General features: G+C 38.4%; 1 protein-coding gene across 2 annotated transcripts in view; it reads right to left on the bottom strand.

Moving 5' to 3' along the window:
- Positions 1-17,106, bottom strand: part of EXOC4 (exocyst complex component 4) — a 402,320-nt gene that overhangs the window by 364,096 nt on the left and 21,118 nt on the right. For both annotated transcript variants that reach the window (XM_031605115.2, XM_031605116.2), the window contains exon 3: positions 14,700-14,894. In XM_031605115.2, the coding sequence (XP_031460975.1) occupies positions 14,700-14,894 (195 nt within the window). The remainder of the gene's footprint in view (positions 1-14,699; positions 14,895-17,106) is intronic.

Consider the following 17,106-nt stretch of genomic DNA (forward strand, 5'->3'; position numbering starts at 1 on the left):
CCTCTTGAAAGCCTAAATTTTGTCAATGCTGAAAAAGAATTTGTCTGTCAATCAGAGGACTGAACAGGATTCCTCCTAATCCCAGCTATACTGAAGTCAAACAGCACTTACATGGCTCCTACCATTTCACACATAATGAGCTATCCATCCTCTTCTTCCCAAAATCTATTTTTGAACAGTTATTTGAATATGAGCATAAAACCATACTGCAGATGAAACAAAAAACCAAATTCACGCCTCCCCAAAGAGCCAACATGTCAGAGTGCATACAAATAGAGAAGGGTCAACAAGCAGTGCAGACACAGCTTAGAAACTTTGGGTAGAAGTAAACATAAGTGCTAATTTTATCTCCTTCCTTTGGCAGGTGGGAATGTATCCCAAATTTCCCAATCACAAAGGTGCTTTAACCCCCAGTCACTCTGGGGGGGATGTGCAGGCATTCATCACTGCCCTGCAAGCTGTCAGCAATTTCAACAAAGCAGGAACAAAATCAGGAACAACATTTGTCAAACTGAGAAGCTGAGAGATGAAAATGCAGCAAGGAAAGCAAAGAGGAAAATGTCATTAGGAAAAGCTACGACACCCGGTGAAAGTATCAACTAAAACACACACAACAAAATCTAAAGCTTTGCACTCAAATCTTTCAGCTCAATTTTTACCTTTCCAGTTACTAAAAAGCTATTCTCAAAGCTAATCATTAAAACCAAACATCCAGCTCTCAAATGTGTTAAGAAACAAATGGAACAATCAATCATTTACTGTACTTAAAAAACAAAAACCTCACACTGTCATGCACTGAACTTTCTTTTTCTGGAAAAAAAGTAGCTTTTTGGTTTTTTTTGCAGGGTCTGCTACTGGACTTTAAGTTATCTTTTCTGACAGTCCATATTTGCAGTCAGACAAGCTTGAAGTTATGTCCTTGATAAATGCCACTTTCCCAGTGATTGAACTGCACAGACAAGTTTCAATGTTATGCACACCTGGAGCCTTTTAACTTGATGCAGCCCCACTCCAATGAAGCCTCAAATAAATGCTCTTTTCTTTTCAGGCATTTCATTTCCCATTACCACCAATTATCAAGACAGAGCTCAAGACAAAAAGACTTTTTTTTTTTTATGTTCAGAACAGTTCAAGCCTGGAAAGTAACCAGAAGCTCAGTCCAAGTTCATGGAGGTCAACGGAAGATCTCCACTCAGTTTAGGAGTGGAGACACTATGTACAAAAAGAAATCCTCTTCAGTAGTTTCACCTACGTAGAACTTCTTTAAACTGTGGCAACAAGCAAGCTGTAGAGCAGCACCCTAGATCATATTTCAGAATACAAAATATAAGATTAAATCATTTTGTTAATTTGTATGGTGGATATGGAGATCGGTGGCCCTGCACGTGGCAGGGGGGTTGGAAGTGACACGAGTGAGATTTGGAAAAAGAAATGCATTACTCAGCAAGTTGGTGAGGGACCTGAACCTTGTCTTCCCCATACTGCTGCCAGCTCAGACACATCCTGAACTGAGGGCACAATTAATATACAGCACTTTCTTTTTTCTTCTTATCCTTGGTTGGACAAAGAAGACTGAAGATGTTATAAAACAAAGAACAGTATGATATGCAATTGGATTTTCTCCTCTTTAATTTATCCTTTCAGCTTAGACTAGATTTTCAAAGTAGTTGCCTGTTCTTTTCAATATTCCTATTACATATTGCACTCATACTAATAAAAGGGCTAATAGATGTACAACTGCATACAGAGGGGAGGAGTTCTTTAAATAGATATTCTACCACATGTAAATGTTACCAAAAGAAAAAGGGAGGTAATCTTTATTACCACTTTTCTCATATTTATATATATTTTTTTAAATCTCTGAAAGTAGCCTGGCTCTCTCAATGAAAGACATACTTAAATACAAAATTACTCTATTTGTTGGAAGGTAATAAAAACACTGGTTCGTCCAACAACAGAATTTGAGTTGCATAAACTCAGTCACCTCTGACGTTAAAATCTACTTATGTATAAAGTACAATAATATGCAGTGACCCTTTATAAAATAAGGATCAATGAAATAAGGCTGGAAAAAAAGCTCTGTTCCATATGCACTAAAAATCCTAAGTTCATAAAAAAAATAACTGTGGCACCAGAGATATTATGCAGCTGGTTTAAAGGTCACCATCAGTTTATAGTAGAGCTTTATCATCTGAAAAAGAAGATATGGTCAAACATTTGCTTATCATAACAACCAATTTGGGAGGTTTTAATTTATTATGTACACTATAACCTAAGCATGAGAAAGATATGTCTTAAAAAAAAAAAGTATTCTCAACTGTGTCCAAAGTTTTCCAATCTGCTTTCAGTTAGATCCCTTAAGGGGGTTTTCAACAGTATTTAAGTTTTCCAAAAAGTATTGTAAAACAGAGAAATTTTTTAATTCTAGACCTCCAATATTGTGGAAGTCTATAAGCAGAGATAAAAATGAAAGCCTTGAAGTTCTCCTTCAGGGTGGAAAAAGAGAATAATGGTTGTTCAGACCAGGAAACAAAATGCTTTCCATCTGGGATACCAGTCTACTCTCAATTCAGATGACAGATACAAAAAGACAAAGAGCAAACAACTGAGAAAGGTTAAAAGAAAACAATGTGGTAGGTCACAATTTGAAGGGAAAAAAAGTCAAGTCATACACAAACACAGTACGACAAATGGAGAAAAGCTGAACCCTTTGAATAAAACAGCAAATAAACAGCAGCAGCCTAGAAGGCTTCAGCTGCTTTGCTGGATGAATAAAGACAATGCTGACATTTAAAAGGGAGAGAATTGATCTACTACTTTTACAAGTAACTTGCTTTCAAAAGGTACAGGAAATGTACCTGACTTTAAAAAAAGAAAGGTCTAAATTGCAGGTAGCCTGATCTAAACAAGCAGTTTGCTAAATTCTGTCTACATCTGGCTTGTGTGTGAATCACAGAATCACCAAGCTTGGAAAAGACCTCCAAAACCATCCAGTCCAACTGTCCACCTAGCACCAATGTCCCCACTAAACCACATCCCTCAGTACAACATCTAAAGAGTACTTGGAATCATCAGTGCTAGGGTAACACAATGAACAACAAAATAAGCCTGTTTTTAAACTCCATTAATATTGTTCTAATTAGAAGCATGACATAAGTCTTATCAAGTGAACTAGTTTATCAACTGCAAAATTTGTTCAGTATTTTGGTATCAAGGGCATGTAGGATGAAGCTACTGTGTTTCTGTCCTTAAGAATGTCACAGCCAAATGAAGGAATGTAAGGAAAACTTGCACCCAAGCTACATTAACAAATCCAAGGACAGGGAATCATCCCCCACCAAATCACCCTAGGCCAGTGTACAGCATGGTGTGAAATGGTATCAGGACAAGGCAAGCTAAGATGACCCTGGACTTGAAAGAACACCAACACAGTGTCAAAGCAAGGAGCCTGTGGCAAAAAAAGCATGGAGAACATGAAAAGCACACAGATCAGAGAGCTATTCCTGACTACCACTGCCTGTTTTCCCTTATAAAAAAAAAAAAAAAAGGAGAAAAGGCACACAGGATGTGAGGATTAATGAATGCCTATAAAGCACTCATAATGAACAGTACTGAGTGTTGATTAGCACACTGGATATTAAGATGATGGAAAAAATTACGAGTAATTTTGTTCGCCTTTAAACCATCTTGGAAGAATTAGCAAGCTAAAATAGCATTCCAAAACTGTTCCAAAAGACAGAGAAGTAAAGAAGGCAAGCCCTGTAGTGTTTTGGAAAATAACTGAGGTCTCTTCTCTTTTATAAATAAAGGGATTTGCTGATCATTGAGGAAGACAGTTGGGAGAAAAGTAGGAGATACTGACTTACACAAAACAATGCACAGGTTGCAAAAGAACAGCTCACCCTGAGAAGCCAACAGGGTAAGCTTATTTAGTAGTGTAAGGACAGGGAAAACATAGACATAAAAAGAGTAAAAAGGGTTACTTTTTGTTTGTGGGGTTTGCTTTCTCTTAAATATAGTGCTTTATATTAGATTGCCCACTTGCACATTCATGTAACACAACTGAAATGCAGCCACTTCCACAAAAATAGGCAGCAAGCAGCCATCATGCAGTACAACACCTAACAGTAAGAAGGTGTATGTGAAGGCAGAAGAATAACACACTTCTTCAATGCTTCAAAAGAGCAGAAGGGTATCGTCCACACAAGTTCCAACAAGTTTAATTCCATGATCCTACATTCCAGATCAACCATCCCAGCTAGTCTTGTTTTCTTTAAGGAAAAAATAATAATAATCAGTAATGTCAGATACAAGCACAGAGGTCAATTAGATGACAAAGCCATTTACCCACAACTATTTTACCACCTTAATTCTACCTTACAATATTGGTTTTACATCTTTTGCTGATAAGATACTGCTACTATGAAAACATCAAAGCAAATCTGTTATAAACATAGTAATACAAAGTGCAGCCGTCCTTATTGTTCTTAAATCTTTATGCAAATGGTGGTGGCCCAACCTAACTTACTACTTTCCCCTACAAACTTTAAAATATTTACAGAATTCTGTCCCTCACCTGCTGTCCTTTACTCCACCTACATAAATTTAATTCTTGCCATTTTCTCTTAGTCCTGCCAGCCATCAATCACTCTCCTTCCTCCTCCACTCTCTCTAATTCATCAATGTCTTTCTAGTAATGAAGTGCTGAAACCACAAGCAGTGCTCAAGGAACAGACCAGCTAAAAGCCATGAAAGGATCAGCCAACTGCTCAGTTGAACTTCAATACAAAATATGAGCTATCCCAGCAACACTATGGCCAAATGACTTCCTCGAAACAAGGAATTCTGTGTACCTATCTGCATCTAGACTATCAGATGACGACACAATGGAAAAAAGACACACATGGACTTGGTACATGTGACAGCTGCATGCCTTGAATTCTTGGCAGCTCCTTGGAAATCGGATGAAATTAGCAAATTAAAAGCTAGGTATCACATTTGAGAGGCTCACACAGCCCAGGCACACACTCAATTCCCATGGGACACTGCTGAGGCCAAAAGTTTAAACTGGTTCCAAAAGTAAAAGGGACAGATTCAAGGAAGAAACCTACCGAGCTCTGTTCAACACAAAACACAGCAGTTTCTCAGTGAAAGGCTGCCTGCTGCTGGAAGCTCACAATGTTTTGGAAAAGGCCTGCTATTGCTTGCTCCATCTTCATCTTCTTTCTGAGCATCTCCTCCATCAGACATCAGTGGCCTCAGCACACCTTTGGTCTGACTTTGTGCTGCCATCTACATTAAATCTCACTGGAGCACTATCATGGAATAGAGATACCATTGTAGGTATTGTGAAATCAAAAAAAAAATTTTCAAGGCTCTTTCATCTATTTTTCCTTTCCACACTAGACCTCTGATTTCATGCATCCTCATTCATCCTTAACTGCCATTAAGAAAAGCGGGGTTTTTCAGGACCATCCATCCCAAACATCCTCTGCCAACATAAATGATGTCTACAACAATGAGGGCCTAATGCACAACAGGAAAACATTGGGACTTTTTTTTTTTTTTTAATGCAAACCTACAGTTTCCAAAATTGATCTCCTTCTGTCTTTGAGACAGCATCTCAAATCTTTCACACTCCCCAGCCCATTACTCTGTTGTTAAAGGAATTCAGCTCTTTCCAACTAGCTCTTTACCTACTAATTTTCACCCAGAGGGTGGTGACACACTGGAACAGGTTGCCCAAGGAGGTTGTGGATGCCCCATCCCTGGAGGCATTCAAGGCCAGGCTGGATGTGGCTCTGGGCAGCCTGGTCTGGTGGTTGGCGACCCTGCACACAGCAGGGGGGTTGAAACTAGATGATCATTGTGATCCTTTTCAACCCAGGCCATCCTATGATTCTATAATTATTAACTTGGTTATTACAGAATTCATACAGATGTCACAATAGGTAACACTGAACTGTATGACAACCAATGCCTCCTCAAACAGGCATGCTACCTATAGATCTTCATTTACAAGCTGATCAGTGCAAGCCTTCCTCTGGGTCTACATGACAACATTTCATCTTTCATGCTATTCTGAAGGTTACTTGGTAGCATTACACCAACTTCACCAGCCATAAATCAGTTTGAAAATTTGAAATTTGAAAATTTCAGGGATAACTCTTTTCAAACACCCCAGTGAAAATTAAATGACTCTTCTTCACCCATCATTCCCTGCCTTTTGAGCTGCATTAAAAAATACAATCAATTTTATCTAGATTATATTTTACATTGTCCCATAACCCACTACAACTCCCAACAAATTCTGCTGGTGTTTGTTGCCATGTTTCACGAAGGGCAGAATTACACCTGTACAAATCAGAGCTTAAAAAAGAAATCATGGAAAGACCAATGATTACTGGAAGTGTTAAAAAGTCTCACAGAATTAAGTCCATAAAATACCTCAATAATAAGAATTACCAACAATATTAATGGCAAAAGAAATACTAATCTCAAGGTACTTACTACTCCTAGCTTCATGAGTTTAAAAGTCAACCAATACAAATTAAAAACCAGAGCCCTCAAGCTGCTACTCCAAAGAAAAGATGCATCATTAAATGGTGGAGACAATGCCTTCAGCAAAGAACTTCTCATTGCTACATCTACACTATGATCAGGAAAGATTAAGCTTAACGTTGAGAAATGTCAATTTCCAAAAGCATAGATCAAAACTTTATCAACATCTCCCCTTTCATCATGACCAGTGGCTGTTGTACAGCTGAATCTTACCATAGTAAAATACTAGACGCATCCATTCCACCTTCATTATAGCATGTTTTCTTATTTAATAAACTTTCATCAGCTTAAATGAATGGATGTTATTAGTTGAGCTAACAGCCACATGATAATACTCCAGAGAGATATCAATGCTTGTTGGTGCATTAACCAAGAGCAGAGGGGTTGAGGTCAAGTGCGTGCCAACGCAAATGAAGCAGTATTAGGCAGTAACAGCTTAATATACTAGACTGTCTCAGATAATGAAAATTACAGGATAAAAAGAATGAGATAAAGTTATCTGTAAGTGTAGTAACAACAACAAAAAAAAATAAGATGTTTCAAAGAGAACGAAGCCTTCTGTTCTCTGATGTCTTCAACTGTACTCTAGCAAGGTGAGGGTTTTTTTTCTAAATTTGAAAAGAACAGAAAAAGAAAGAATAGAAGTGAAATATATTCTAACGATACACAGCACCAATGCTTCTCATATAAAGAACTTATAAGTACTCTTCCAAACTTAATTATTTCAGCTTTACAATGCTCCTCTGGGGCAAACAAATAATGCTAATAAGCTCTGTCATCTGAGTAAAGGTACAGCATTCAAAATGAATCTTCAGGAAAGACTCAAGAAAGCTCATAATTTCCTTGTTTACCTGTGAACAACTAGCACATATCACATTCATGCAGCAAGCTTAATAAAAACAAAGCTGCCTTCTTTGTCTTCCAAGCCTCAAGAATGCAACTATCAGAAATAATAAAATCTGCCAATCATTAAAAACTAGGACAAAATAGTTCTTTTAAGTATAAATGCTTTGCACACAGCAAACCTAAAATGAGACACAACCCTGGAGATGTCATCTTCTCAATTCTGCTTTCTAAAGGGCTTCTTCGAAAGCTACTGAGCCTACAATGAGAAGACACTGTGGTAACTGGGGAAAGACTTCAAGGCAAGAAGTAATGAAAAGTATTACTATTTTTGTAATTCAAAAGAAAGAATCTGAAGCAGAGCCAAAACTTAAATTCTGTAATAAAAAAAATTCTGTAGAAATCCAAATGAACAAAAGTCTCTTATTTTCACTGAAGGCATTAATTACAAAATTACAACACTCTTCCACCGCAGTGTTTGAATTCCAGAATTGAAGAAACAAAAGGAAAGACTTCCTTTATTAACGTCCTTTGTTTTGCCTGAAAGGAATGCAGGCAGTAAATAAAATCCTGTTACTTTTTAAAATTATTTATTTCAGACATTTAGTATGAGAAGAGATGTCACCACACATTACGTTTAACTGAAAGCCTCTCCTCATCCTACACTAAGGAAAGCAGTCACAGTCAGACAATGAGATCAAACCCTATGCCCAGAGTTACAAACATCCAACATTTTCTGGAAAGATGTAATGACTCTAAATGCCACATATACTCTAGGGGAAACTGTTTTCAGAAAGGACACTTCCCATGGAAGCAGTGGACTCATCGACGCTGAAGGTGTTTGAGAAAAGGGCAGATGTGGCACTGAGCAACCATAGAATGGCCTGGGTTGAAAAGGACCACAATGATCATCCAGTTCCAACCCCCTGCTGTGTGCAGGGTCGCCAACCAGCAGACCAGGCTGCCCAGAGCCACATCCAGCCTGGCCTTGAATGCCTCCAGGGATGGGGCATCCACAGCCTCCTTGGGCAACCTGTTCCAGTGTGTCACCACCCTAATATCTAACCTAAACCTCCCCTGTCTCAATTTAAAACCATCCCCTCTCGTCCTATCATTATCCACCCTTGTCAACAGTCATAAGGATGTGGGAGTGGGCATGGCAATGATGACTGCTGAATTAGATGATCTAAGAGATCTTTTCCAACCTTAATGATTCTATGATTCTTTGATAATGAGATGGGAAAGAAGAGGCCAAATAGGTGAGCAGCTTTCCTTCCTTGGTCTTGAGAAAATATCAGAATCATACCATCAGCAAGGTTGGAAAAGACCTCCAGGATCATCCAGTCCACTGTACTGGAAAATATTTTCATATTTAAGCTTCTTGTTTGACTCCCCCTTTCCAGAGAAAGCTAAATCCTTTCTCATCATGCACTATTCTCCAAATATCTTACTCATGGTTTGTCTGTCCTCCTTCCTTTCTTTATGCCACCTCTCCATTTTCACTGCCTCAGTAGCTTTACAATCATTTCTGCATAGCATGTCTTCATATTAGAATGTGTTCTGACTGTATTCCCACCTCCCAGAGCCCACTTGAAAAAAAAAAAAAGGAACTTTTGTAAAATGCTTTTGTATGCAGACATCGGGGCTGACCAGTGTTTCTAATTTAGACAAGAAAGATCCTGACAGAAGGATTAGGTTTCATAACAAACCATTACAAAAAAATAAATTCATTAATCCTACCAATCTTAACAAAGGAGTCTCTAAAGCTGTGTAGAAATTCATTTAATACACCATAAGGATGCAGTGGTGAACTCTATGCTCTGAGTGGGCAGTATCAACACAAATGAAAATGACCACATTTACCTGCAAACAGATATCCCTCATCTGTGCAACTGGATGTTATGTTAAGTACACTTAATTGAATGCAACAACAAAACAGTCACTCAGGTCTAGAAACTCAACCAACTGGCAACAATGCAAATTGGCACTAAGACAGCAGTCAGCTCTGAGAAAAGCCCAATGCTATTATTCACTTCAGAAAGGAACAGGAGACATTATTCTTCCCCTGACAGAAGGAAACTAAAATTGTCCTTAACACTGAAAAAGGAAAAAAGTCTGTGTTGGAGTGTTCCCTGGCCTACTTCTTGAGAAACAAATTACTCCCCCTCTCCAACTTTCTACTAATTTAGACAATTTCAGACAGACTCAAGGAAAAGGCTGTGCTCCTGAGTAAAACAGACACATCGGTTCCTAGCTCTGCAACAAAACCAGGTGTCACATCAAACCAAAGTGAACAACAGTCAGAGGGCTCCTTACTTCCTCCTTCTCATCTATTCTTTGCTTTCTGTCATCCTCTTAATAAAAAAAGAACTCATCTGGTATGGCAGTAATCCTTACTTTTATCCTATGGATCTATTTGTGCAGTTTCACACTGTTTTGCTACGTGCTACAATCCTGCATTCAAAGGAACTGTATTCTTACAATAAGAAATCAAGTTCAGAGTAAGCATACCATGGTCTATTGGATTTAAAAGTTGTTTTTAAAAGTCTATACACTTTGTCAAAGTGATATTAGCTCATTAAAATTGCAAAGCTGGACAGTTAAAAGCCAGGCAATGCAAAGAAAATAGCCTAACACAATTAAATGAAAATTGCTTATGATATGACCTTTAATTACTTGATTCAACAACATTTCTTCCTCCAACTGTTTTCAGCATTTCATCTCTTGGACTATTTAAACAAATGAAAATATAAATTCCTCCCGATGGGTACCTCATGGGTCAAAAGTAGAGTCAGAACAATTAGATCAACACCACGGACCTCTATGCTATTTGAGTTAATTAAGAAACTGTAGTCTCAGCATACTGCCCTTCAAAACCCACTGCTGAAGGAAACTAGCCATGAACCTCTAAACAAGAGCCCTTCTGTCCTCAACCACTGACTATCCCTGCTGTGCCCTCTTCTTCAAGATTTGACTTGACTATAGTGCTCTGTAGCCCAGATTTTCTCTTCCAGCCTCAGATAAGAATAATTCAGATTCCTGCCTTCCAGCAATTACAGGAATGCCTCCAGGCCAGGTGCTATATAAGTCAGCCCCATCTTGTCTCCATCACCAGCTCTGCTGCTCTTCCATTGAGAGTGTGCACTGCCTTTTCATGAAGCTCCTTCCATGTTAGAATTCCTCTCTCAGCACTGATTGTGCTTTACAGTAAGGACAAAATACACATACATGTGTGCACCCGCACTCAACTGCCAAATCAAAGTGAATGTCACTTTTAGTAGTGATGTGAGTCACAAAACAGATCCTTTACAGATAGACATACAAACTCATACTTCAAAAAAGCAAATACAAAAGTTGAAGATAACTGAAATGTTCTGTCTTAATCAGGAGTTTGGGGTGCTCTGGACCCTCTTAATTTCTCCAGAGCTTTACAGTTCAACAGAAGTTGGAACTGGAATTTCAAGACAAAGTGTGCAACCTGCAGCTATAGTACAGCAAACCCTGACACCAGAACACACAATGTGAACAAATGATGATCGAAGCTCACCTGCGACTACTTTAGACAAATATAAAATGAGAAACAACACCAGCCTCTTAAAATTGTTAACTTCATACCGTCAAAAGATATTCTTTGCATCTTGTTCATGCGGCTGGGAAAAGCTGCCACTCTTATATTAATAATTCTTCCCAGCATTACTCAGTCATTGCACATTAGAACCAGCAGCTGGAGAGTTCTGACTGATAATGAAACCTGTAACAAGCCATCTTCAGCCGTCTTTTCCAAACAATAAGGGAATTAAAATTTCAATTTAAATGCAGAGGTTTGAAACACGCTTCAGTGGCAAAATTACTTCAATTAATGTGAGTGGAATACAAAGAACAGACTGCAGAAACGCGTTGCAGCAACCAGAAATTATGCTATTAGCGTGCTTGCATCTACCTAACACAGCAACTGCAAAGGTCTAATTTAGACTGTACATATCACAAAGCTACAGGCAACAATATTAATCGGTGCTCCAATTTCAATGTGAGGGATACAAGCTCCTTGTCAGATCACTCTGGGCTTTTCGTAAGCCAGGAGCATCTGTTTACCTTGAGGAACAATACAGAAGACAAAGAGACCCATAAACATTCTGCATTTCTGACAGGTTAGTCATTATTTTACATAATATTCTTATCATAAAAAAGGAGAAAGAAATTATCCTGCAGCCAGAGAGCAATTACAACATCACAGTCTTGCAGAGGCATCGTTAAGAGAAGATGGCAAAAGCCAATGAGCCCACAGCAATTTTTTGTATATAAAAAGGCTCCAAATGCAGGTTGGTTACCATTTCTCTGTTTCAGGTGAAATTTGTCTTCAAATGAAAATGTAAAGAGTAAATGAGCAGCTGAAAGCATTTCATTTTCACTCAAGTTTTCACTGCATTCCTTGATTTAATAAAAATCTAAACAGTAGCTTCTTCTATCATTATCATTTGACTTCTTTAGAACAGATACTCCATCGTGGGGCAAAAGTAATGTGATGTACTACAGAAGTTTGTACTTCTAATATTGTCTGTATTGTATGGGCCTGGGCAAGCTTAGCTACACATGCACAACACATTTACACACATGCATGTATGTGTACATAGATATACCAAAGACACTGCACACAATGTATTGCAAACTGCTCATGGTTTTTCACCCAGAGGGTGGTGACACACTGGAACAGGTTGCCCAAGGAGGTTGTGGATGTCCCTGGATCCCTGCAGGCATTCAAGGCCAGGCTGGATGTGGCTCTGTGCAGCCTGGTCTGCTGGTTGGCGATCCTGCACATAGCAGGGTGGTTGAAACTAGATAATCATTGTGGTCCTTTTCAACCCAGGCCATTCTATGATTCTATGAATACAACAAAAGCTTGTATTCCAAAACATTTCTAAAACATATGAGCATTACAAGTTATGTCATTTCTCTTTTTACACTTTTTATCTTTTATTTCTGATAGAAAATGATTTTTTTTTCTGCAATTTCCCACTGAAAAGAATTTTTCAACAAAAAGAAACCCACAAGCAAACTAGCCCAAGTCTATCAATAAAATAAATTATCAACACTGGTTGACACTTCAACCAATAACAGTATTAGCACTGAATAGAAATGGATACATTAACCAACCCAGATGACTTACAGACTGGTAGGAAAGATACAAGACAATAGTTCATATTTGAAGGAAAGTGAGAATCTAAGGAGAATGAGTTTGAGAGTGTCCCTGGAAGATGGTTTTGAAAAAGAAAAAAGGGAAAATTGTGACCAGGTTACAGAAAGATGATTGCACCGGATGTGGCATGAAAACAGAACATGTGCAACAGAAAAGATCAGGAAGGTGACAATAGGGTGAAATCAGGCAAGAAAACGTGACAATACCAACAAAAATCAAGATACACTTACATGAGCCATCAGAGTCAATTAGGAGACTTCCTAATACAGTTTAGAAGTACAGAAAAAGTCACATTTAAGGTAAAGTAAGAGAAAACAAAATTAAGTAACAGTTAGGCTCTAGGAGTATAGGATGACAACGCTGAGATTTTCAGCTCTTCATCCCGTTGATGAATGAATGGCTTATTAAAAAAAGTGAAGCGAGACCCTGGACAGCCTGGTTTAGTATTAAATGTGGAGGTTGGTGACCCTGCATGTGGCAGGGAGGATTGGAGATTTATGATTCTTGAGGTCCCTTCCAACCCTCGTTATTCTGTGATTCTGTGAAGAGGCACAGCTAAGATTGAAGTTGCGAGAAATGCAAATGACAGTGAAGTTAATAAAGGAAACAAAAAAGAAAGCAATGAAAAAACTTCTTTGAAGCATTATTGGCTAAAAAGTGTGAACATTTTTGTCTTCACTTCTGGATTACGGAATAGTTGAGGTTGCAAGGACATCTAGAGATCTTCTAATCCAACTCCACTGCTGATGCAAGGCCAGCTACAGCAGGCTGCCCAAGACCATGCCCAATCTGGTTCTGAAAATTATCAACAGAGACTCCATAATCTCTCTGGGAACCTGTCACACTGTTCAGCTGTCCTTGCAGTGAAGTGTTCTCTTACATTCAATAGAATTTCCTTATTTCAGTCTGTGCCCAGTGCCTCTTGTCCTGGTACTGCTGAGAAAAGGTTGGCTGTGTTTTCTCTGCAGCCTCTTATCAGATCAGATCTCCTCCAGGTTTCTTTTCCCAAAGCTAAGCAGTCCCGGTGCTCTCAGTTTCTCCTAATAGGAAAGATGCTCCTGCTCCTAAACCATCCTTCTGGCCTTTCATCAGCCTTGCTCCAGAAAGTTCTTCCCTCCTGTACTGAGGATCTCAGAACTGGACATGTGTCAGGAATGGATATAATCTCTCTCAAACTTTTTGGTTACTGTAGAAGATAGTTTCAAGAAATAAAGGACTGGAGTCTGTTTAGGAAATCTGCTTGTTAAGTTTAGAAATGAAAGAGAGAAATTTAAACAAGTTAAGGAAAATTGTCTTCACCACAGGACAGGAAATGAAAGGTGTGCTTGTAAAAGAGGTGGAAACAGATACTTGAAGGGATGGAAGAAAGAAAAATAAGCTACAGATAAGGAACAAGGATTCAGAGTCCTGGTAAAAGACATAGAGGAAGACAAAAGTAGTAATCACACCTGAATAGCGAAAGATGGTTTCCTGAGTAATGACTGATGTTGTGAGTGCATTATGGGAGATGAACTTGGATAGAAATTGCATAATTCTTCCACAACAAAAATAGTGTTGAAATAATTTACAAGATATAAAGAATGATGACAACACAGGCACCTGGGAAATTCACTTAAACAATATTTAGAATATAGGAAAGCATGAAGAGATCATGTTAGCATACAGAACAGCTCAGGAGAAGACTAAGAAATTTGGAGAGCTACATGAGAACGCTGAATGAAAAAAAAAATTGCATAGAGAAATATAAAGTTCCAAAAGCAGCAGGAAATTCTATGTGCAGATCAAATGGGTGAAGAAGTAACTGGTTATAAAAAAGATCAGGACAAGTAAGCAGGTAAAGACAGCTCTGAAAGTACAAAATAAAAACATGAGATAACCAAACAAGATCAGAGGCTGTGACCCAAAGTCCAGTCAGAGAAGATCAAAACAAAAAACAAACAGAAACTTCAGTTAGAGAAAAAGCAGCAACTGACAAAACAAGTAAGAAAATAAAAAGCAAATAACATAAAAACACAAACGGCAGATCTGCCTGCAGATGATCAGACAGCTGACCAGGATATTTACACTGAATATCTACCCAGGACAAGGTATGACATCTTACCAGCATGTCCGTTGCATTGAGGTAGTGCTTGCTGGCCATGCACTGCTCCAGCTTCTGGGGCACTTGTTTGATGTTCTCTATCTCATCCAGCAAATTCAGGACATGTTTGTGTTCAATTCCTTCAATCCACAACTTGCGCAACTCATCCCTCTTGCAATGCAGCAGCATCTTGCATGACAACAGGTTCTCCTTCACCTACAAGCAATGTGTCAAAAGACTAATTAAATCTGTCCCTGTAACTTGCACTTCTAACACAAATCAGCCCTTTCCCACACCGACTTCATTAAGAATTCCAAAAATATCATGAGACAATAATAAAATTCAAGTTCTTTAAAATTGCTTGGTATTCCTCTAGCTAAAAGAAACTGGAATTGTTTATTGAAAATGAAATGCTTTTAGTATAAGTTTTGTACTATTAGTGAGAAGTTAACTGAAGTATGATAACACAAATAAATGCAGGATCCTATTAACCGTGACCAAGGACTTATTTGCAGTTCTGCAAAAATCATTTCAGTATTTTGGCATATAACAACAATCTAATTTGCAGTGAAAGCAAATAAACCACTACTAAATTTTCTGCTGTAAACATTTTCCATCTGTCTATTGAATCTTCTGGCACATCCCCTCCCTTCCTTCAAGTTGCGTGTCAATTTCTTGAAGCCTAATTGCCTGATGGTACAATCACTTTTCCAATACAGCAATATTAGGTTTGTTTCTATGAGATCTGGTTTCAATGAAACAAATAGCTGTTGGGATACAACACAACTCAGCATTTCTATTACTTATCAAGGCTATTTTATGACCTAGAGAACCACCCTAGCATTTACCATTCTCAGTTTGAGCTTCACACCATCGTATGTCAGACATTTGTTCAGCTGGCAAAGTCTCTTCTTATTCTATCCCACTCTTAACAAGAACCAGCAAGAGCTTTTCTTATCCATACTCCTTGGTCATATCCATAGCCTATATTCCCTGCTTTAAGGTTCTTCTAGTATCCTCTAATAAGGTCAGTACAAGCTAATTTTTCTTACATAATATAAATAAATCAGATATTAAAACATGGAAGCAATTAACAACACAGCTTCACACATTGCTTTCACACTACTCTCGTTTTCGAGATAAGTTCTGAATACTCAGGCTCCAGTCTTCTCTCAGGAACTCTCACTGAATTACACATGAAGAGAGACTCTGAAAAGTAGGCCCTTCCACTTATTTTTTAAATAGCCAGACTTCAAAATACTCCAGAAATCCCACTTCGATGCACCTTGTCCACATAAAGGCAGTTAGCCTTTAGAAGATGCCAAACACACGGACAGAGCAAAATACAGACATTTGGTAATTAGATATATAGGGCAACCTCTAGGCAGGAAGAGACTGACTTCAAGACAATAACATTATTCTTTTCAGAAAGACATTACAAAGTTTAATGCTGAAAAACCCACAGACCAACAGAAAAGCTAATGTAAGAGTGTTATAACTTGCCACAAAAGCAAAGGGAAACTAGAACGCACAGAGATTTCGTTTTGGACATAATCCCTGTTCAATACCTTAATTAAAAATGTTTCACTGACCTAGCATACCATCAGCAGTGGATTGCTGTTACACAGAGCAAAACTGGGTCAAGTACAACAACTGTGGGGTTAGAAGGAATCTCACAAGACATTCATACATCTGCCCTTGCATGAAAGATGATGAACTATATCTACATTTGGGAGCACAGACAGGAATGAACAGCAAGTCTTTAAGAACCTACCTCCTTGTAGCAGGTCTAAGCACTTCTCCTTTATAACTCAGTTTTACAGGTAATAACTGTAAAGCTACATCCCAAACCAAGCCAAAAGCAAGCTGTTCCCAACAGGTATTCATGCAAGAACTAATTACAGAAGGCAGATACACAGAAGGATCTGGACTACCCATGATTTCCACAGTTCCTAACATAAGTAAATGCCTGTGCAATCAAAATCCAAAGGAAGTCTGATAGCGTAATACAGATTGATGACAAATCAGATCTGGGGCTTCCCATGAGGTTAGGACAAAGCTACTGCAATACGTGTTGACCAAAAGAAAATAATAATAGAAAAAATAATAATAGTTTTCTAATAAGAAAACTTAAATATCAAAAGGTCCCCCACCTTTACAGTCTTTCTTCCAGGCAGGACCAAAAGGTCTCCCTCTGTATGTTTGTTTTGACCTCTGCAAAGCTTAGTATACTATGTGAAAACAAGCCACCTATATAGTTTACTTCAACTTTAGTGCAATTGATCTCTGCTTTCAAAGCGCTGAGCTTTGTACATAAATCCTGGAATGAACTCTTACCCTTGGAAAGCATCAAGATGTCTCATTCTCTTTGAAAATGCTAAATGAAGTTTAAAAGGCAGAAGGGTCAGTACGTAGCCCCAGAAGGGTC

The sequence above is a fragment of the Phasianus colchicus genome, chromosome 1 (genome assembly GCF_987193195.1).
Source record: "Phasianus colchicus chromosome 1, bPhaCol1.hap1.1, whole genome shotgun sequence".
Taxonomy (NCBI): Eukaryota; Metazoa; Chordata; class Aves; order Galliformes; family Phasianidae; genus Phasianus; species Phasianus colchicus.